This window comes from Mycteria americana, chromosome 7 (genome assembly GCF_035582795.1).
Source record: "Mycteria americana isolate JAX WOST 10 ecotype Jacksonville Zoo and Gardens chromosome 7, USCA_MyAme_1.0, whole genome shotgun sequence".
NCBI lineage: Eukaryota > Metazoa > Chordata > Aves > Ciconiiformes > Ciconiidae > Mycteria > Mycteria americana.
The window spans coordinates 38,270,559-38,293,801 of NC_134371.1; the positions used below are offsets into that span (position 1 = coordinate 38,270,559).

At 48.6% G+C, this 23,243-nt stretch overlaps 1 protein-coding gene across 1 annotated transcript in view; it reads left to right on the plus strand.

Moving 5' to 3' along the window:
- PAPPA2 (pappalysin 2) overlaps window positions 1–23,243 on the plus strand; it is a 94,292-nt gene that overhangs the window by 22,466 nt on the left and 48,583 nt on the right. Inside the window, exons 3-10 of the mRNA XM_075507898.1 lie at window positions 6,818–6,963; window positions 13,925–14,218; window positions 14,944–15,136; window positions 16,651–16,772; window positions 18,689–19,181; window positions 19,724–19,852; window positions 21,577–21,668; window positions 21,914–22,107. Coding sequence (XP_075364013.1) covers window positions 6,818–6,963; window positions 13,925–14,218; window positions 14,944–15,136; window positions 16,651–16,772; window positions 18,689–19,181; window positions 19,724–19,852; window positions 21,577–21,668; window positions 21,914–22,107 — 1,663 coding nt within the window. The remainder of the gene's footprint in view (window positions 1–6,817; window positions 6,964–13,924; window positions 14,219–14,943; window positions 15,137–16,650; window positions 16,773–18,688; window positions 19,182–19,723; window positions 19,853–21,576; window positions 21,669–21,913; window positions 22,108–23,243) is intronic.

Below are 23,243 nucleotides of genomic sequence, written 5' to 3' on the forward strand. Positions count from 1 at the left end.
ATACTCAGCTACTCGTGCAAATTTTAAACTGTCTCTTAAGTGGTGCTGCCAGTGATGGCTGCTTCCTAGGCTGTTCTACTCATGCTGTCATGCCTCAGAGGTGGGTTTTTCCAGGCATGCCCAAGAGGTGTGTGATGCCCTTGTCCCCTGTGTACACAAATGCTCTTTGGCTGGAGTCCAGCACCCAGTAAAGCTGATGAGAGACTCCTGGGGACTACAGAGGGTATTATACCAGCAGTGTTGTGCCTCCTGCGATCCCAGGGGAATGTCTGGCTGTTCCTCAGCCTTCCCTTCACCTCTTGCTTGTGTTTTGTATCTGGCTGTGTTACCAAAGCCTGTCCAGATGACTGTCATTTGGATGTTGCTGCCTTGTCAAGTTTGTCATGATGCTGGCAATGATGTTTGTGGCATACCAGCATAGTGGTGGACTGTAGTCAGAGCTCCTACAACCATGGTCATGGTTATGCAAGTAGTCTTAACAAGTACAGAAGGACTTAAGCTTTTGCCTAAAAAATACAGCATTCCCCCAGTTGCATTAACGCCAGAAATTTCAGGGCGGGTAAACCCAGAGTGTGAGGCAGCTGCAGTTACGAGAACCACCATCAGTCTAGTCTGGAGGCAGACCAAGTAACCCATCTTGGCTTGTGTGCTGTGCCAAGATGGTACCATGTCCTGTTCACATTGTGGTAGTGGGCTTTGTCTGCCTGCGGCAGGGAGGCAAAGAAAGAAGGGAGGCAAGGCTGAGCATCAGCTGGGAATTCATGTGCTGGGAACAGGGATGAGGGTTCACAAATTCTGGCAAGGAGGATTCATGTATGCAAGCAGAGACCCCCTAAAGAGTCACCATGGAGAGGAGTCCTTTGGCAGGGGTGAATCGGAAGATGTTCACTTTGGCTCACCATCTGGAGGAACATCTCTCTTCACTGGTGATATGGAGAGTTCAGAGAGTCTGCTCTCCAAAAATATTCATGCCACTTGATTCAGCACCTGTCTTCATGGATTGAGTTGTGGCTCTTGGGCTTTTGGCTGGTGCCTCAGAAGCAAGGTTGCTGTGTGTTGCGTTAACCCTTTGCAGCCTTGAGGGAATGTGTTGTAACCAAAAATGTTAGTGGCAGGCTCATTCCTGAGAAGTTTGAGGGATTCCTTGTTTGTCAAGCAGAGGTTTGGGGAAAAAGGGAGCCTCCCTGCCTGGGGGGAGTAGGAAGAGGAATTTCCTTGCGGTGGGTGAAGGACATGAAAGCAGAGCCAGGAATCCCCTGTGACTTCATTAGGCTATATGGTTAGCTGGAGCTGGCTGGGTCTCAAGTATTTTCCAGCTGTCCATGGAGGGCACTTGGACAACTTCCACCCAACCCCACTCCCACATCCCCTCTGAAACGTCTACAGGGAAAAGACTCCTATTTTTGAATTGCAGTGGAATTCCTGTGGCATTACACACTGCATCCTTTGCAGTACCCAGAGAATTCAGTTTGATTTATGGTACTGCATGGGGTACGTGCTGGCCTTGCTTTTCATTTGGAAGTGCCATCTTTCGCCTTTCAGTGGTAACGGCCACTTTCATGGCCCTAAGACTTCCTGTTATGATATGGCTGTCACTAGAAAGTGCCACTCTTGCTCCTCTTCTCCCACCTTAAACCACATCAGGCTTGTGTTACAGCTTGATTGTCCATTCTACTGCCTCATAGATTAGCAGATCCTCTCCTCTCTCCCACCTGTGTACCAGCAGTGGTCCTGTTGTTGCTGCCAGAAATTGCTGCCTGGAAAAGCAGCAATAGTTCTGTCTCTTCAGTGTATGTCCAGTCTTCTCCTTTGACCAAGCCAGCCCAGAGCTTGACTTACACCCATGAGTACAAAGATGCTGTCTGCCCCATGGGATAGGACAAAATTGTCCAAAGAAAAGCATGAGAGAGGGATGTGAAGGTTCTCCAGAGAAGCCTGGGATCATGGGTGGAGCATGATTTTTCAGCTGATCAGAAAGGAAGCTTTGGGTCTTTAGACCTTAGTGTGGTAAGGTCTAGTGCAGTAATAGTTTTCCATGCAAAGCTGTAGTCATTTGATGGCTTTCCCATTTGATGTGATGGGGTGACAGAGAGAAGCTGGAGCAGGACTCTGAGAAGAGATGCATGCTGATACGACAGGAAGCAATGGACACAAGTTGGACCATGAGAAATTTGGATTAGACATTAGGATTTTTTTTTTTACCATGAGGGTGGTTAAATACTGGAATAGGTTGCCAAGAGAAATTGTGAAATCTCTGTCTTCAGAGCTGTTCAGGTCTCAGCCGGACATGGCCTCAAGCAACCTGATTTAATTAGACCTGTTTTGAACAAGGGAGCCAGACTAGATGACCTGTGGAGGTCTGTCCTCTCCACCCACAGTTATGAGTCTCTGATTCCACTATTCTGTGGTGACACAGTCACTGAAGCTGCTGCGCTTCATCTTCCTTTCCTTTTTCAATAGCCTGAAATGTCACACAACGACAGCACATCATTAAGTCCTATACAGAGCCATGTGCTCCTGACCCAGCACCAGGACCACACAAGCAACAGTGTGGCTCCACTGTGCTGCTGTAGAGCAATACAAGGTCCAGGCTTCTTCCCCATCTTGCTTTCTGCTAACCGTGAGTCCCACAAGTAAAACAGCATGCAGTGTGGTACCTAAGCCTGCCTTAGAGTCAGATTGTCAGCTAGTGTCATTCAGCAGAACTTTAAGTCAACAGTATCACAGGACAGCACCATCATGAGGGAGGCCCTCTTATCTGGACTCATTCCCTCCAATACCATCATTTCGGGTGGTGTTCATGCCCATGCTCATTTCTAATAATGGCAGTCCATACCCCTCCCGTCCCTAATCTCTCTACTGTTGTCTATGTTCTTCTTGCAAGCTCCACTCTCCCAGAGTTGCAAATACTCCCTAGGTCAAGGTGATATTACTATGCAGCTAGCTGCTCACCAATGAGTTTTGGATGCTCTTGGAAAAACATTTACTTTGAATCTGGAAAACCTGATGGCCCTTCTATGTCTCTCTTCTATCCTCTGCCCTATTCTTTGAGGTTGGTTTTTTTGCTGCTTAGCTGATAGCTGTGCCTTCATGTGTCTTTCTGGCCTTCCTTGGTTTGTGTGTTGACTTGCAGTGCCCACCCTGCTGTAAACACCATCTAGTTTGGAATACTCCAGTCTTGTAGGCATTGAGAAGCTATTTGGGGAGCAGTGGAGAGGGCTGTCACTTAGACTGTTTGTGGAGACCAAAGGCTGCTCTGCCTTCCCCCTGGGAAAATCACAGAAGCGCTGAAGAAGAGGGAGAGCATAACCTTGGCAGTAAGCAACAGGCGAAGACGCCAGTTACATGCTCCTTGTCTAAGCTAAGGATGCCAGTGGGAAATGTGGATTGAGGGGAATCAGAGTTGCCCATTCGAGAGTTGTTTTGGTCTTGGTCGCGTCTTTGGGGATGCCAGCAGGAGGATATTTGTGCTTTCCATGCTGTAGTGGGTGAAATCCACTTTCCTCTCCATCTATCTGAGCATCTCTCAGTGCTGGAATGGCTACCCCTACCCCTGATACAGCCGTGAACGATCCAAATCTCTCAATGGAGGAAATTACAGTTATTTATAATTAAGGGTTGACAAAAAATGTTGCTAGTGTCAAGGGAATGGCAGGCGACAGCCAGAAAAACATCATGTCTCCAGAAGAGGGGCGGCGGGAATATCCCTCTGAATAGGGCTGACGTCAGCTCTCGGAATTTGGATAGCCTGGAAGGGTTTGGGGCTATTTTTCCAAGATATCATAGGACAGGAATCAACGTTATTTTTAAGTCTGTGTCCCCCGAGCAGCTCTGGTGCATGAAGGAGACTTTCTCTCCCCCTTCCCCCTCCTTTATGCTCTATTTCTATTAAATTTTTGCTTCTCTTCCTTCCGAGTCATGCCACAAATATGTCCTTCAGGTTTATTTATTCTTCTCCCTATCTATTCCTCCCGGCCTGCTCCCGTCTTGGTTGGGTTGAAGGGATGGCGTCAGCGTGGCGCGTGTCTGGGATGCTCAGGCGAAACATCACAGAGAAGAGATCATGTTCTCCTAATTTGCCGTTTCCGGTTGGGAGAGTTTTCTCTCCGCAAGCTGATGTGGCTGGGGAAAGTGTTCTGGGAATGCTGCTTTGTGGTGTGAGATCTCGGGGCCTGGTGAAGACAAGCTGGTCATCTCATCTCACCATTAAATGCTGCCATATAGTCCAGCCAAGATTTTCTAAAGTGACTGAAGCTTCAGAGCTGCTTTGTCGCTGGGAAGGTGGGTGAGATGTCTCCAGCCCAGGATGGCCTATTGGGGCTGACTGGTAGGGGAGACATAGTCAGCAGATCCTAATTATCTGATGCCTCCCAAGTCTCTGCTATTTCAGATCCAGGGAAGTAGCCACCCTTGGGTTTACCGAGCTCCGCTCCATATGCCATCCTGCTCTAGTCTACTTCTGGAATCCTGTTCCTCTATTCTTTCACTTTTTTCTCCTTATCTTCCATTTGCTGTAGCAACCTCTCTCTTTCTGAACAAGTCTGTTGGTATAATAACTTGACTAGGGATCTTGCCATCTCAAACAGTGTATTTGCACATCTCTTGTCGGTTTCCCTTCTCACTTCACATCTCTGATGAGAACATGTCTTTTTCCCCTTAGCCCATGCTCAGCTTTTTGTCCTTCCTTCCATAATTCAATGCAGTGAGGAATGCACTAATGGACACCACTTTTACAGAAGCTGCTCATTCAAATATAGCTGGTGTGCCTTCATGGCTAGTCCAGTGTAAAGAAATGATTGTATTCCCTTCATAATCTCTCCGTGCAGCTCAAAGATGCCAATTGCTCCTGGAAGCATGGGAATAAGTGAAATGCTTTCCACCACCTTAATGTTGCTGTTGGCCTTATGCTGCAGGTTTAGTCATTCTTATGACATATTTCCACAATGGTGCATTTCCATCGTCATTCCACAATGATGTATTTGAAGCCTTTCCATGAGTTTTTTTCCCTGCTTAGAATCTCTTAAATTAATGGCTTCACAAACCGTGGGTCAGGGTCCTCAGGTCTGGAAGACTTAGGGACAAGTCTTAGACTTAGAGACAATGTTTTCCAGGGCTACCTGACCTAATGCTGTCTCAGCCCATGAGGTGTTAATGACATTGATGGTGGAAATGGTAGTACTTGATTTAAAAGAGTACCTGGCATTTACAGCACAGCCCAAGGCCCTACAATCCCACTGCTATTATTATTGGAATTATTATTGTTATTATTAAGTTAGATCATTATCATTTTACACAGCTGAGGACATGAACTCCCTAAAGATCAACACTGGGACCGTTGGTGTACCGGTGAATGCCATATAGACTTCTGACCTGTGCAGAAACAACCACGCAGAGGGGAGAGTGAAACCTAAATTTCCTGACTGCTGTTTTATTTTTTTTTCTCCAAGTGCTGCGAGACACACCACATTGTGAGGATCATTTTGTGGACACCCAGACCTACACACAGGTGTTACTGCTCTGCTGCAACGCCTATTGCCTACCCACCTCTCCCAGCCCATTACGTTCCCATGCCCTTTAGAAATGGATGTCTTGGATATCCCCATTCCAGTATTTTTTTTGCTCCTGCAAGTAACTCCTCAAGTTACTCCCAGCTCTGGAGATATGAGGAGAGACACCCAACAAAGTTGTCAGGGGGCTTTCCCCACTAAACATGCCCTTTGATGGATCTGTCTCCAGAGATGTCCCTCTGTCCCCATTAAGCTTATTTTGGGAGCTCCTGTGCTTCCCTGCCCTGGCTCCTGCAGACATCCCAGACCTCGTCTCAGAGAGGATTCAGATCATGTGCAGAGAGACAGATTCATGGGAAGAGGGCCCTGCTGTTGGCTCAGTGCTGGGGGGACCCAGGCAGCACTCTTCTCCAAGGTCCATTTTGAGCAGAGCTGGAAGAAGGATTTCTTGGAGCAAATTCTGAGATAGCTTTTGCTCATGCTCTTCCTTATACAATACACAGGGATGGGGGTGAGGTAGCATGTTTCTTGATGTGTTATGTGCCTGTGCTCCTGTTCTTGCCACACACTACCACCTCTGGCATACTGGCTGTCCTGGGGAAAAGGATAGAGTGGAGGGCCATGGTCGTGAGCTTCTCCAGACAGATTAGAGAAGCTGGAGAAGAGAATTCTTGGCCCCAGCTGGCAAACCCTCTCTGCTCTCAAGAATAAGGTTTGATGTCCATTTCTGCCCTGACCTGTATCAGGGACGACCCCTGAAAACCCTTGTGGGAACCAGCTGGAGTTCTGGATTCCTTTCTCTCTCCTCACACCTTGAAGAAAACTCACTTTTTTGCCCCCCTCAAATTCCACTTTTCTGATGCCAAACCCCTTCTCTTTTCCTGAGCAGGACTGACATCTGCATTTCCTTTCTTCTCTCATTGTTTCTCCTCCCATTTTGTCTCCTTTTATCTTATTCTCTGGGGTCTCTTCTGCCCCTGTTGTTGGAAAACTTTCTCTAAGAGTAGAACTCATCAACAAAGCTACTGTAATTAGCAAAACTTCTTCAGATTTGCATGACTGCCTTCCACCCAAACGCCTCACTAGCAGAACTTGCACCTTACAGAGCAGAATTAGTAGTGTCATGGGACATCCTGTTGAAACTTGCTGAATTTTGCCATGCTTTACCAAATGCTGTTGGTTTCAGAGAGTTGAGGATGGGGTCTCCAGGTCTGCTGCACCCTTTCCAGGTTATCTACGGGTGGCTCCTGCTTTTCCTCTTTGCTCCGTGAAAGTCTGTGCTAACTATCTCCTCTCCCTTGTCCTTGCAGGGCATACATGAGCGTGAAGGAGCTGAAGGAGGCACTGCAGCTGAACAGCACCCACTTCCTCAATGTTTACTTTGCCAGTTCGGTGCGGGAAGAGTTGGCTGGTGCTGCCACTTGGCCATGGGATAAAGAGGCCCTTAGTCACCTGGGTAAGTAAGCTACCCCACTCATGGGGTCTCAGGGTTGTTGGTTTTCCTCTCTCTTGGTTGACTTGGCAAAAAGAGGCAGCTATGATTTGGCTCAATATTGAAGAATTTTAATAAGAAGCTCATAACAGGCTTTGGGTGTACCAATAGCTGCGGATGTAAGGAAAGGAGCTGCCTGTTCCCTATATCCATGTGGTTAAGGTGGCGGGGTTACACCCTGACAAGGGACTCCCAGGTTGTTATGAGAAACTTTTAATAGTGAAGGCAGTGAGACAGAGGGACAGAGAGCTTGGGGAGAGCTGCAGGTTCACCATCAGTGCAGGCTCTGGAGAGGGGTTTAGGCTTGCATTTGGCTTCTCTGGGACCTTCCAGGTCTATCTTCCAGGATTCTGGAAACGGTGAACTTCACTTTGCAGCACGTGATGACAAACAGATAAACCATGAGTGTCAGTGGTTTCAGAACTGAGACTCCAGATTTGAGCAACTCCAGAGCTGACCAGGCAGTGACCAGAGGCCACTTTCTAATCCAGCTGCAAATATGAGGATGACTATCAAATTAAACCATGTTTTTATAACTTGGCTTACTACCTGCTGGAGACAAGGTTCTCCTTGGCTTCAGTGAATTCAGGGCAGACCCTTAAGGTCATCAGCCCTGGCAGTCTACAAAACAGTCAAAATGGCAACTGCTTCACTATAGAATGTAAATGTATTGTGTGTTTTCTCCCGTTTCTGCTGTCTCTTTTTCCTGCCTCACCCTCCACCTCTTCAGTGTCAGAGTTTTCTGGCAAAGCCCTTTACACTTTGCAGTCAAAACATCTAAAGTGTTTCTCAATAAGTAACTGGAAATAATTACTCCTGACACCAGCACAGCAGACTTAGACCTTCTGCTTTTACAAGTGCATGATGTTCAACCCTTAAAAGTTTTATGTTGCTGTTAAAGACCTGTTTTAAAGTTCTCTTTGCCAGTTTCCCTCCCTCAGTGAGTTTCGTGACTGTTTTTTCAATAGCCTATTGCTACAGTTGCTTGTTGAGGAAGGCAAATCTCTATGAAATTTATTCCTTCAGCTTCCAGAAATCACTTCCAAGGCTCAGCTTGACAATCATGTTACTACAGCAAGTGCTTCAGCCACACATGTTCTCTTCAGACCCCTCCCAATGGCTTGCAAGGAGTTGTATGGAGGGGTAATCAGGGTGACTGGTTTCATCAAAAGCTTGCATTTATCTGCGGTCTCAGAGTTTGTGGCCATCCAGGGACACAAGAGGTGGCACCATCTGGAAATGTTGGATCAGGGTTTAACCGCAGAGGTTCAGGGGAAAGGGGTGTTGTCTTGGCTCTGGTGCCAGAGCTGTGAAGTATGAAGCTGGATCTGAACTTCTTTAAGGCTCTGGCACAAACTGAAGACTTTGGTTCAAGGCTGTCCTTGGTTTTACATTTAATGAGCTTGGGAGGGTGGGTGGTGGACTCTGTTCTCTGTAAACAGTAGGCTCCACCACATCATCAAGTGTTTTGTACCACGCACAAAATATATTATTTTCCAGCACAGAAGAAACTTAGGACTGCACAGGTCATGAATATATGGCTTTTGACAAAACGTCTCACAAGAAGCTACTGGAGAATCTGAGTAGATGTGAAGGTAAAGCAGTGAGGGAAGAGCAAGGAAAACCTTGGGAGGAGTGAATAGTAGTTTGAGAAAAATTCCTGAGCTTTAAGGACCTAACAGTGACCAGGGGTGGAGACAGGTCTTTACACAAGAGATGGGTCCGTCTTCAAGAAGATAGACTCCTTCCCTTGTGCTGAATCTTGCTAATCTCCTGTCTATCCTGACCTTAAAATATTAAGGTCAGCACACGGGCCCTGCTCCCCCCATGCCACTGTCTGCTCCCGTGGAGCAGAAATGTCACGCTGATTTTTCCCTACACGTATACAGACCCTCTCATGTTTTGGTTCTCTTCCTGAATCAAATTGGTTCCTTGAGTTTGACTTGACTTCTCCAAGAAGATAACCTGCCTCTTGGCTCCAGAGGCTCTTGGTCAGATTTTGCTCTGTTTGTCTCTGAACTGGACTTTCTTAGGTGTTTTTAAGAGAAGTACCGTGAGACTTTTTCTCTCCAACTGCCTTGCCTTCTTCTATTTTAACACTTTCTCTCATCCCAAAGCTCACTAAACATACTGTTTCCAAACTGTCCTCTGTCAGTTCTTCTCTAGATGTTTTTTTTAATCTGCCATCTGGATTTGAACTCCTTAGAAATCATTCTTTCATGACCTTTGATTGTGTCTTTCAAGAGGGTCCTCCTCACCCTCCTGTTGGTGTCTTCCCCTTCTGGAAGTCTTCAGTGAACTTTGTTTTTCATCCCCTTTTCTTCACCTGTGCTTTTTTTGGGCTACCAGAAATTAAGTCACCATTCCTATGCTGATGACTTACAGATCTATTGCTCTCCTCTAGATTATTTTCCTGAGCAAATTTGAATTTCAGGCAGCCTTCTTGAAGGTTTAGGGATGGTTTACCATTTTAGGCCAGTAGTAATATCAACCAACAGCAACTACATTCATTGAAGCATAAGAGATAATTACTGACTTGGAGAGGGTGAACTGGCCTTTGACACTTCTATAGGTAGTATTTCAGCTGCTGTGGAGCTCCTAGACAGAGACAACTTGCAGCCAGCTAACACCAGTGGTAGAAGATCTCAGGTCTGTTCGCACTGCTCTCTCTAACCATACTGTCTGTCTCAGTCTTTCCACAATAATCACAGTGAGTTCCTCTCAAATTCAGAGTTCTTGCTTGGAGTCTGGAATGAATTTTCTGAGAACATAGAAGTAAATCTTTTTAACTACAAAACACGAGGAGTCGAAGAACCCGTCCTGTAAAAAACTTAGCTTTCCGCAGTGGAAAGCCTTGCCTCAAAAACCCTAGCAATGTAATAATGCAGACACTTTAAACTTCATGTGTAGCTGCATGTGAACTGTATTTGCATAAACATGGTCGAAAGGCAAGGGAATTGTGAATATTTTATGTTATATAAATACTTTCTGCAGTTATATAAGCTGAGGCCAGCTCATATATCTGGCTGAGGTCAGTGGATCCTGAAGGAGGGCCAGCCGTTCCATCAAAGGTACCTTAAGCAATGGCCATCTTCCTGTCTGACTAACCATCATGCGCTTGTTCCATTAATTGCTGTGACTCAGTGTTTGGGGAAGACTGGCCCTGTGATACAGGTTCAGCTTTGTGGCTTGCAGTTTAAAGATCCCATGCTTGCTTGAGCATGTTGCTTGCTCTCTACAACAACCTGAACCTGTTCCTGACCCAGGAACAGGTTGGCTTCTTGGGGGCTGACTTGAACCAGAGTCTTTCAGTATTGCCATTGATCATGGCTAGAAGCAGGGCAATGTCCTGGGACTGGGAGCTTCCAAGGGATGTGTGAGTGAAGAAGTGGGGTCCACACCAGTGCTAATCATTCACTGTACTGATGAACTGGGCACCTCTTGTTGCTTGGGCAGAGTTGAGGATTGACCTTGGGGATATTACCAGCTCTGCAGCTGTAGCTGGTAGGTCTGGTCTGGAGGGAGAGGATGTTGTGAGGCCATACCTGAAGCTTTCCAGCTGCCTAGTCTCAGCTGTGTGAATGAGTCCAAAGAAGACTCTGGTTCACCTGCCTGGGAGTGCTGGACCCCCTTGATGTCACAGGGACATGACATTGAAGTTTTTAGCTTGGTTGTGTAGATGCTGACCTTGAGGGCTTCCTTGGGCTGGTTCTCAGGCATGAGAGGGAGAGTTCACTTAAAGCCCAATTTAGCCCATCTCCCAGGGCAGGAGGAAGCAGAGGTGAGAAGGAAAGCCTGATCTGCAGAGGAGGGAGAGGGAAGATTGGTCTTGTTGAGATGTTAGGAACAATTCCACATCTTGCCTTCACAGCCAGGACCCTGCAGAGGGGAAATACAACTTCCTGGTCCAAAGCTGGGAGCTCTCCCAGCTCATCAGGGAGCTGTGGGGACAGGGAATGGAGGGACAGGGATGTTCTGGAAGGAAGGCAGAGTTCTCATGCTGTTTCTAATCCTGCCTTCTAATTAGCTGTAAAAAGAAGTACTAAAAATATGATTGTCCTTGTGGAGTGTGGGGGAGGAATGGGATAGGGGAAGCCAGCAGAGAGGAGGGGGAGGAACAGGGTATCCCAGCCTTGGCATCCCTCCCCTGTGACAGTTTTCTCTCTCCCTGTACTGGAATCCCATTTATTCCCCCACATGGGAAATGTGTTTGGTTTCTGCTGGGAGGAGGGTTGCTTGGTCACAGGGCCTCCCATGCCCCTGGTGCTCAGACCCGTTCCTTGTGGTTAGTGCCGCAGGATGTGTGCAGGGCTTTCACATCTCATTTATTTGTTTATGAACACTATTTTATTTCTGCATGTGCATTCCTCCTTTCAGACCTTTGGGCAGGCAGCCCTCTGCCTTGCTCAGGCTTGGGTTTGGCTGCAGAGATGCCTTTTCTTTCTGTTCTCTCTTCTCTTATGCCCTGCTTTGATTAAGATGAGAAGCAGCTTTTTAATGTGTCCACTGGGTTCTTCATCAATGAGATGCCCTTTGCTATCTATAGCATTTGCCAGTTGAGAGGTGGATGGCTTGCAAAAACCTAATGATTGGTAGGACACAACATGAAGGTCCCAAAAGGATTTTTCAACCTCTGTACCTTCTTGTAGCCCATCTCCAGTCAACTAAAGGGTCAAGAGCTAACTGATGGGATGCAAGGTCCTCTGCTCTGATGTTTTACAGCTGGGGGGAAAGGGAATGCAGCTACTTTGTGACCCATCCTTTGGCTCAAGCCAAGCTGCCCTGGGCATAAGATCCACACTGTGGGGAGGAAGAACAACAAACATGAATTTTTTGCTAAGAAACGGTGCTACTTGACAAGTCAGTGGTGTCTTTCAGCCCTTCCATGAGCCACACGTGCAGGATGCTCCATAGATCATGCCATCCTTATTTCTTCACCCTCTTGCAACCCTGTTGGGTTCGAGAGCATTGCTCAGGGCATCTCTGAGAGCCCCTTTCTAGCCCCCAACCCTGTGGTCAACTAGCATGGCTCCACCAGAGGAGTCACAGACCTGCTGGTGTCCCACCAGGGACACTGTGATCTGAAGAAAGCCCTCTCTTGGAAGGGATGCCCTGTACTTGAGGACATGAGGTAGTCCAGTAGTGCACAGAGCTGATCCAGGAGCAGATTTCAAGCAGTCTATGCTGTGGCTGGAGACAGGATCACATGGTGGCCCTCTGCCAATTTTAACTTTGCTGGCAGGGACAGCAATCAGCAGCAGAGATGCAGTAGCAGAGGCTCTGCTGTGAGGTAGCTGGCACAGTAAATCCTCCAGGGCCCTGCAAAGGAAGGAGCAAGCTGTGCTGGAGCCAGATATTCACTGCACTGCCATCCAAGCTGTCTGGGTTAAAAGTAGTTGGGTAAAAACAGCCTCCATGCCATGGAGGTATGGTCTGGAGTCAGCCTGGGCATATGCTGGGGTCTGCTTTTTGCCCCTTCGTCTTGCTGATTTTCCCCAGCCCTTGCTCCTCCACCATAAGACAGCATGGAAAAGTGTATGGAGCAAGGAAATGAGAAGAGGAAAGGGGAGGAAATGGCCAATGAAAAGCCTCAAAGAAGGGAGAAAAAAGGAAGTTTCCAAAGAGATTTTCATTTGGGCAAAATAAAGAAATAAAAGGAGGCCAGAGAAGAGAGGTAAGTTTTGCTCTTGAGCATCCTCTGTGGACAGTTTCCCAGCAGATGTGGTACAGAATTGTTGGTACAGGGTGTGCATCCCAGGTCAGGAGTTGGAGATGCTGGCAGTGAGCAAAGGGAAGGCTCTGCTCCCCCTCGCTTTCCTCAGCATCATTGTTCCTTGGTCTTCCCATCACAGGTGGGTGGGCAGGAGACGAAAAGCACCTTGTCCTGAAGCCAAGAGGCAGCCTAGGGCAGGATCAGCGTGGGTCCCTATCCAGCTCTACGCTGTTGCTGTCAGTATGAGGTGGCAGCTCTGGGCAGTTTCTGGGTGACTTAGTCTGTACCCATGCTCCAGCATCTTTGACAGTTGAACCTGCACCAAACTGGCTTGGAGATGAACTGCTCCTTTGTGCCCCCTTGAGTCAAGGGGTTGGGGTGCCCCAGTGAAGAGGATTGGGTGGGGGGTTCTCACCTGGTTCACTTGGTGCACCTTGCCTACACGCAAACCCCTCTGAAGGGGAGGAAGAGATCTTCAGAAGCTGTGTTTTGGAAAATCCCACTCTAAAATAAACAGTGAATTTGGGTCAGGTTTGGGGTAGAAGCTTAGTGGATTGCAACAGCACCTCATGAGGGTTTTAGTTTACTCACAAGGGTCTGGTTTGGAGGTTGAAGCAATAGATCATTGATGTTTTCTCAGTAGGGGCCAGAGGCAGTGCATTTGAATCTTCATATGGACTTTTGCTGAGGGTGGCTTCTAGTTGGCACAGCCAAGTGCGTCAGGACTTTGCTAGGCACCTCGTTCTCACCTGTCATGGGAGCTGGCATGCTTTAGCCACCTGTCTAGGCTATGGAAGGTCTTCTGTCCTCTGGTTCAAAAGATTATCCCTGTAAACTCACAGCATGTCTCGGTTTGGTGCCTTGGCTCCAAACCTCATTTGGAGTTGTAAGTGCGAACCAAAACAGACACTGAATTACAAACATGTGAAAAGACACAGAGGAAAATGGTAGCTGAAATGATTGAAGATGTTGGGGGGAGTGGTGTAATCAGAAGGGGAAGAAAAACCACCCACCCCATTCCACTCCAAGAGGGCAAAGGAGCCCTCTTCCCATCCTACAAGAGGGTGAATATGTCCATCTTCAGGTCTCCATTTGGCACCTCATTTGTGACCTGGAAGCGCAATGAGAGGAGTTTTACCTAGCACAGGTGAGTAATGGCGGCTGCCTGCTGTCTCTTTCTCTGGATGATGTTCTCTGTACTTGCAATTCTAGGTGGAGTTGTCCTCAACCCTGCTTATTATGGTATGCATGGCCACACGAACACCATGATCCACGAAGTGGGACATGTCCTGGGGCTGTACCATGTCTTTAAGGGAGTGAGTGAGCGGGAATCTTGTGACGATCCCTGCAGGGAGACAACTCCGTCTATGGAGACGGGAGACCTCTGTGCTGACACTGCCCCCACCCCAAAAAGTAAACTCTGTCGGGATCCAGACCCTACCAATGACACCTGCGGCCAGACACATTTCACAGGAACGCCCTTCAACAACTACATGAGTTACACAGGTAACGAGTAATCGTTGTTAGAAATCGTAAGGGGTCACCTTGCCTAGAAACTTGGGTTTCTCTCCCTTCCGCGTCCATCGATAGTCCCTTCCCGTGTTCCCTAACTGATGTGGTCCCTCCTGGTACGTTGGGATGCAGCAGGCTGCAGCCTCTGCTTGCAGGAGCTTCTTAGCCCCTTTCTTGCTGCAGGCTGTTTCCATACCTCCCTCCCTCCCTGCCAGTCTGTCACTAGACATGCATCAAGGCCATTCTTGTCTGCATGGTGGTGTGCCTTAGTTCTCCAGTGCTGAAGCAACTTTATTATTACTACTACTACTACTATTATGATTTTGGACCTTCGAGTTGAGCCCTTTTGGCTTGGTTTCCAAAGGCATGCCGCGGAGGGCTGGTGTTCCTCCTGGCAGCCCAGGAGGACCAAAGCCTGAAGAGCAATTTTGTCACCCCCAGCTGACCCCATGAGGATGGTGGCACTGCCTAGGCGTTAGAGCTGGTCTGAGCTGGATGTTGAGCAAGTGCAGGAATGTGGAGCTACTGAGGCAGTGCCATCTTGTGGCTTTGGGGACACATGACATCAGAGAGTCCTGGCAGGAGAGCCACCACACGCTGGTGTCTCCCAGATCTCCCTAGAGGTCCCCAAAACAGAGTCTGGAGATCAGGAACAGTGCACATTGCCGTGCCCTGCTGGCTGATCCCTGCCACCCTCAGCCTGGTCTTTATTCCCCCAGATGATGACTGCACCAACACCTTCACCCCCAACCAAGTGGCCCGGATGCATTGCTACCTGGACTTGGTGTACCAGCGCTGGGGCCAGAGCAAGAAGCCCGTGCCCATCCCGATCCCTCCCATGGTCACAGGGCAGACACAGGACTCCCTCAGCATCTACTGGCTGCCTCCCATCAGTGGTGTCATCCATGAGAGGTATGGGATCTGCTGTTGCGACGGTCTTGGGCTTGCATGGGAGCCTGCTAGAAGGGACAAGGGACCTTCTATGGTGCCGACCCCCCATACCCTTTCCCACTTGGTCGTCTCTAGCAGAGCCCTCAGACACAGGAACCAGGCTGCTGCGATGGCCCCGCTGGCACATGGGCTCTCCTGCAAGCCTTCTGCTGTCGGGGTGCTGGGAGGGGAAGCCAAAGAGTGTTGGGAGGCAACGCCAATTCTTAAACCCCAGAGTGCAATTACAGAATGAAAAATGAGCTTCATATAGCACTTATTGTATAAAATAGCCATTTACCAGGAGGAAATGCAGCCTTGTGGTTAAGGCAGGGAGCTCGAACCGCAAGAGCTGGCTTTCGTTCCCAGCGCTGTCATGGACTCATGGTGTAACTAACTGGGGGTAAGTCAGGAAACTTTTCAAGCCAGAGAAACGGTGCTGAGGAACCAGAATTGTTTGGCTGGTGAGCAGTGCATGGCCCTGAGCCACCGGGTGGCTGTCTTCCTTCTGCCCAACACTGGGGAGTCACTAGGACCTGGATATGCCACCAATGCCTCTGTTCAGCAGCCCCTATTACTAAAACATTTTGGTTTCCACTAGGTTTTAGGTCTATGCTTTTATTATGGGACCGTAAGCATATGTTAAAGAGCTCTTGAAATTGTTTTAAAGCTAGTTCAAAAAGTCAGTTCAAACACTGACTCAAACACCCTGAGTCAGTGTTTACTGCCTTTTCAAAGAACTAATACTCTCCGCGATGGGCCTTTGGTCCCAGGGATAACGAGAGTGTGTACCTGTTACCCCGAAGGCATGAGAGCCTCTCAGTGCTGGGTGGCCTTGAGTCATCCAAACAAACTGTTTTGGTGGGGAACAGAGTGGTTTGGGAGCAGGAAAACACAGGTCTAGGCGGCAGGAGCTGGGTCTTCAGATCCATCCCTGGCTCTTGCTCATAAATGGCTCAGAAGCTGGTCCACAGTGTGGATTCTGCATCCCCTGTGATGAACTTGCCAAGGAAAGGGCTTGAGGCAGGTCTTTATCAGAGAAAAGTCTCTTTTTCTTTCCTGGACAGCACAGTGGTACCCTCTTTAATTGACATTATTGTGACTGTCTTGTATTGCAGTAGCGACAAAAGCCAAAAACCTGACTCTGGGGTTTAGTGGAGATAGACCCAAGTGCACCCACCCAACTGCAGAGGCATTGTCCCCGGAAGCATGAAGTCTGTTAGCTCTGTTTCATGGTAGAGAACAGGCAATTTAATAGCTTATCTAAGACTATCCAGAGAGCCTGTAGAAGAAGAGGGACTAAATCTGGCTTGTCCACGATCACTCTTATTCTTCTGTCTTTGACAAAGCTTATTCCAAGCAGGATGATACGCCCAGGGGCTTCCTGAGAGCTTAGCTTTGCTTTTCCAACTTCCCATCTGATCCTGCCTGGACAAATGTGGATGGAAAATTAACCAGTCGTGATTAGACATGCCAATGCCTTGGTCTTCTGTCTGCAGGGAGCAGGACACGCTCTGCGATAACTGCGCGGAGGATGGCACCTTCCGTCAGTATGTGCACGAGGCCTCTTCCCCTCGGGTCTGTGATTCCTCTGGCTACTGGACCCCAGAAGAAGCAGAAGGTAAACACAGCCTCTCTTCCCCTGGCTGTGAATCTCCCGGACAGAGACGAGATCTTGTTGGGAAAAGGAAAATAAGCTTTTTATCTTTTAGAGAGTGAGATGTCTCCTCTCTGGGGAGGCTTTTCAGTGCAGGAAGAAATTCTAGGTGCCCAGGAGATACCTGGTAACTGCCAGCTGGCTTTGGACAAACAAACTGACACCCTGATATTAACCCCAATCATTGCCCATGAAGGTGTTAATGAGAGATACTGGTCAAAAGGGAGGGGCATTTCATTGAAATAAGTCTTACAACATAGATCTTGGGACCTCATCCAAAACCTCAGGGGCATTCACAGGCTTTGATGCAGCCTTGTCCAAAGGGAGCAAGAGGAGCTCCTTGCTCAGTCCCACTGAGTCTGTACCAAGTCCTGGGCAATCTGGGTTGGATGCAATCCCTCACTGGCAAGGTGAACAGCAGGGTGTCACAACTTCTCTTGTGCTGACATCCAGATGTTGGTTGAGAGACCCACCTTGTGGGCATGGTGGTGGCTTTCAGGGTCATGCAGCTGCCATAGGAGCTATTGGGCTTTTCATACTGCCTCAGCTTCTCCAAGGGCAAGGCAGAGGAGGCAGGAGACCAGGTGAAATGATCCAGTGAGCTGTAAGTAGTGCACATGCTGCTGTTGAACCATGTGGAGCCAGAGGGTCTGTTAGTTCTGTGCATCTGCACATCTGAGCAACTGAGGTCAACTGAAAATGTGCATGGGCAGTTGCGGAGAAAATGCAGTTTGGACATCATTACACCTTCGGGATGTAGCTCATGCTTTGAGAACCGGAGTGTCAGGATGTAGCTGAGATTCTGTGTCTGAAAACTCTTTAATTTAAGTGTCTCTTGCTAGCATTGCAAGTTGAGGGGGAGGGAAAAAAACAATGTAAAGAAATAATCAAATTTGTGCCTATTCAGTGATACCAAACAAATCAAAGCTTATCTCATTTATTGTCAGTGGTTCCTGTTTCCCCCACCTGTCTGATTCACTGGCAAATTAAAACTGCTTCTGGAATTATTGGATGTTGTTTTCTCCTAAGCATGACCTGCAGTTATCACAAGTGCATGTTTGCTCTGGTGAGAGAGAGACAGGTTTTATGGTTTTTAGAAGACTAATATTAAATGGATGCAGGCTTTGAAATGGTGGTGGGGCCTAAGAAATGCTTGCAGTGACTGATGAAGACAAGGGTATTTCTACTACAGGATGATGAATTCCAGTGATGCTTTCTGAGATTGAAAGCCCAATGCTACATTGCCTTTGCTGAGTGCTGACCCACCACCAGGGGAGGCAGGCTGGGGATCTGAGGTCAGCCTGGGCCCGATCCTGGAGGTCCTGGTGGAAGAACAGCCTTCCAGAGCTGCTTCCCTGGCTTGCTTTGGACCTGGTCCCTTGCTGCCTGTGACCTGTTCCAGCACTGTGGAAAGCTTTGGTCTCTGCTCTGCTTATCCTATGTCCAAACCTATGGAGCCACAGGGACTTGGCATTCAGGTGCCCTGGGCAAGCCTTCTGTGCCCATGAGACTACAGAGCAAGCTTAATGTCCCCCAGCTGTGTTCAGGCTGTCTTTAGAGCTTGGCACTGTGACCAGCTCCAGCATGGATACTATTGTCCCTGTTTTAGAGGTCTGTGAGACACCAGACCTGCCAAGCCTTGTGCTTGTACAAGGAGCTGGGAGACTAGTGGTGCTTATTGCTTTCTAGGATGTTAGGGCAGATGCCACCAGCTCTGGCACATGCCTGTAGTGGGTGCAAAACCGCGTGGGTGTGCAGCTATAGCATAGAGATGCGTAAGCACCGATGGGGTACGGCAGGGAGGATCGCCCTTCTGGGTCCCCTGTGAGGTCAGCTGTCCCCTGGTTCTCATCAGCCTCCCCCTCGTCCCTCCTGCCCAGGGCCCCCAGATGTGGATCAGCCCTGTGAGCCCAGCCTGCAGGCCTGGAGTCCGGAGCTCCACCTGTACCACATGAACATGACTGTGCCGTGCCCACAGCCAGATGGCTGCATCCTGGAGCTGCGCTTCCTGCACCCCGTCTACCCTGATTCCCTCACCCTCTGGACCACATACCTCTCCACGGGCTCTCCCAAGGCGCTGTCTGACATTGAAGTCCTGACAGAGCAGGGGGAGTCCATCCATCTGGGCCCCCTGGACACCTTCTGTGATGTCCCCTTTACCGTGAAGCTCAACATCCCTAAAAAGGTGTCCGGAGTCAAAATCTACACCTTTGATGAGAGGATGGAGATAGACACAGCCCTGCTGACCTCCATGCCCCATAGCTCTCTCTGCTCTGCCTGCAAGCTGATCCAGTACCGAGTCCTCCGCGACCCCCCGTTTGCAAACGGATCCCCTGCCGCCCCGGTACAGGTGCACCGCCAGTTCGTCGACACGTGAGTGATGAGGCTGCTCCGTCACAGGCTGAGTGGGTGGCTGGGACAGTTTTGATGACCTCCTCAGGTCCTGCCTTTGAATCCCTGGATGATTTTGCTTGTGTTTTGGTTTTTTTTCCACTCCCTGGGAATTACCATGTTCAATGCCATGAGTGGATTCCCTGTTCAGCACTGAGGAAGCTTGTGGCAGACCCACCAGGCTAGCACAACCCCTGCCCATGAGCCCAGGCTAACTAGAAGGAGCTTATTAAACCCGGAAACATTTTCCCCATTAACACAACCAGTAAAATGATTGTTTGAGTTAATTCCACTTCTCCCCAGCCTCAGACCCTAGGGAAATAAGCAGCAGGCCCCTCTGCACAACCTGGCAGAGACTCTCTTCCCACAGTCTCTGCCTCTGGTGGTTTAGAGTACGAAGACATATGTCAAACTGTGATACTGCATGGGCACACACGTGATTTCTAGCTGTGGTGAGCAAATCTGTTGCAGATGTATGGGCTGTTCCCTCCTGCTCTTTCTTCAAGTCCTCTCTGTTCCTGCAGGGAAGTCATGCCTGGGCAGGTGTACCACTACCAGGTGCAGGCAGTCTCTGGGACAACCTCGGGAGAAGCCTCCCCACCGCTCGTCCATGTCCACGGAGCACCCTACTGTGGGGATGGGAAGGTGACCACGTAAGTCAAGAAACTCAAGCTCTCAGCTGAGGTTCTTTAAGCTGTCAGGTCATCCTGCCCCAAAGGGAAGCACCATGTTGGTCCTCCACCCATGGGTAGTTGACCGAAGATGCCGCACTGAATCCCTCCAGCAGACTGGACTATAGAGTGTTTTGTAAAATGCTATGTGCATAGGAGATGGAGACAGTCTTTTTGAGAAACAGGGTCTGGATGAGGGGTCCAGCCTGAACATCCTCTGTGTTTGACTGCAGTGCTTGGATTCTGGCCCATCTCAGCAAACTGTCACGGAGTCTGACCCCAAAGGGATCTGCCTTTGGGACTGGCCAATATAACCTTTTGCACAGGGCACACAGTGGCGGCCCTGCAGGAGTAGGTTCCACAGCAAGTGCAGTCCCACACTGCGTGGCGTCTTTAGAGAGCTGTCTGGTCTCTGCTTAGAGACCCCAAATGATGAGGGATGTACCACCTCTACATTGAGAGACTCCAATGGTTCACCTGCTCTGTCTGGGGATAATTATGCCAGATTTCCATATTTTAGCTTTTTCAGACTTCAACTTCCAGGTTACTCAGAATCACTTCCCTTTGAAAACAGATTGCTTACTTAACAGTGTGAGGAAAGCGGACAACTGAAGCAAGTGCAGGAGGGATTGTGGTATTGTACAAGACCCAAGCAAGGCAAAGAGGTTTCAAGCAGGGCTAGCTGCTAAAGTGGTGTAATCTGCTATGGTTTTAGTATGAATTCATACTAGCTGAAGACTTGGTCCAGAGAGAGCAAATGACCACATTAGGCTCCGTTGTCAAAGTCAATCGAAAAGTGAGAGGAGCAGAAATGGGCAGAGAGCAGCTGAGATTTTTGGCAGGCTTTCCTGTTCCTGAGCTGTTGTGGGGAAGACCATGCAGGAAGCTTTGTCTGTGAAAGTTTTTTCCTTTGTACCATGTGGGGAAGACCATGCAGGAAGCTTTGTCTGTGAAAGTTTTTTCCTTTGTACCATGTGTGGAAGAGTGAGCCAAAGGTGGGAAGTTGGGACACAGTGGATCTTTCGTGTTAGATGAGGGTGGAGGTGGGTGAGCATCACAAGATGTATGTCTGAAGTTTTTTTGCTCCTTGTGTTTTGGGATATGTAACTCTGTGCACAAAAGAATGGGTACAAATTGAGGCATTTCTGCCAGCTTTTCCCATCAGGTCTACTTCCTGCAGTATGGGGAAAGAACTTTTTCAAGGAAACTGCATGGGGGTTTTTCTTCATGAGATGCCATGCATGTCAGCTGGGGGCTGATTCTTTTCTCTTCTTGGGCTAACCTCCTCTCTCTCCCTTCTCCTGCCTTCCCTTCTCCAACTCCCACTGAAATACCAGCCCCATCTCAGAACCTCCTGCTCTCTCCAATACTTGCTTTCTCCAGCAGCAAGTCTTCCTGATGCTTGGTTCTCTACTTCCTGCATTGTACATAGCTTCATTTTCTCCCATAGTTCTTGCCTTAGATCTTATAAGAAAGTCACATTACAGTCATGCCTTCTCCCATACGCTGTGTTTTCAACCTCTTTTTATTGCCTGGCAAGATATGGTGTTTTCTCTCCTCTACCTTAGTCCACATGTGGTTCTTCCTCTTCTCCCTGCTTCTGTGGAAATGGAACCAAGATATGGGGTCCTCACTCATGATTGGGCAGAAGCACAGGAGTGTCGAGTCAAGGGTGGTGTTAACATGTCTGGCTGTTGTCCTCTTAGGAGCCTGGAGGAGGAATGCGATGATGGGGGCTTGCTGGATGGAGATGGCTGTTCCAGGAACTGTAAAAAGGAAAAAGGCTTCAACTGTGTCGGTGAGTCCAAATGGATTGAGACATCCTTTTGAGGTGGGAGTCAAAACTGTACATTATTGACACTGCTCCTCAGAGCAGGGGGCGATGCACCTCATTGCAACAAAACATGGATCTGCAGCTGGAGTGATCCACGGAGCATGTCAGGCCCTTGTGGTGGGAAATCCCAGGGCTAAGCAGCCAGCACGCCTCAGGTATATGTGCCTGGAGCCTGGTTTGTAAATGGGTCATCCCTTGTCTCCTTGCAGGGGAACCAAGCCTATGCTATGTGCATGAAGGGGACGGTGTGTGTGAACCGTTCGAGAAGACAAGCAGTGTCCTGGACTGTGGTCCCTACACACCCGATGGATACATGGATCTGTGGGCAGCGAAAGCCTATGCCTCCCATCAGGACGCGAAGTCCTGCCCTGCTTCCTTGGTCACTGGAGAGCCTGTTGTGAAGGTGAGTGAAGGCACGGCCAAAAAACAAAAAGGCTTTTCTAGCAAAGCCCATGCAGTAAAGCTGGGGAAGTCACTGCTGCAAGAGTGTACTGAGGCAAAAAAAAATCTTCAGAGCAGCTCTGGAAGTGTTCATTGATTACTATATTCCCATGCAGGGAGCCAGTAAAACACCTGGGCATTTCTCACACCCCTCTTTCAGTAGTCCCTAAGCCCAGGAACTGCAGTACATGGACGGGTGTTTCATCAAGGCAGGGACCACCTCCCCTGACCATGCAGTTTGCTGAACAGTGACCACCCCTGTCCCACCAGCCAAATGCACAACCTCGAGCATGTGAGTAGTCCCACTGTCAGTTTAAAAATATCCCACAAGTCTAATACCTTATAAGGTCAGGGCATGAAAGGATAAAATCAGGCATACATCAGCATCTGTGCTGCTCTCAAACTCTCTGATCTGAAGCCAAGGGAAAATCAATGGGAGGATTCCCATCTTTCATATGGGCTTTGGATTAGGTCCTGGAGGTCTAGGACAGGATTTTGCCTGATCAGTGTTAATGTGGTATGTGTATGTTCTTCCCTAGCAAGATGAAGGGCAAGAAATATGTAGAGAGGTCATATTTAGTCCTTTATACATGTGTTTCTATTGACCTGATATAAGGAACAATCTTCTTGAGACCTACGGCATGATTAAATTGCCCAGATGTACATGTCTAATGAGATGCCTTGGGCTCAGGTATCTGCTCCTCTAAAATGACACATGTATCTCCCAGGTTTTATCTGCCAGGCCTACAGGGATGTCTGGGATACCATAGGGCATCGAATGGCACAGAAGACTGGTATTCAGGCAAATGAATCACACCTTTGGATCTCATCAGCCCAGCCAAAATCAGGAGGCTGTGGTCTTACCTACTATCTCACAGCTTGGCTCATTATTTCTTATTCAGCCCCACAGACACCATGGGGTGCTTAAACAGCATATTTACAGCATCTCAAAATGACAAAGGCCTCCTGTGCACATGTGTGGGCAGTGAGATGTCACTCCTGCTTAGGAACCTACATCCTAATTGTCTTCATGCTAGGAACCAGCTTGGGATCCTTCTCAATGTTTGTTGAGTCTTCCTTGAGGTTTTGTAGGTGCGG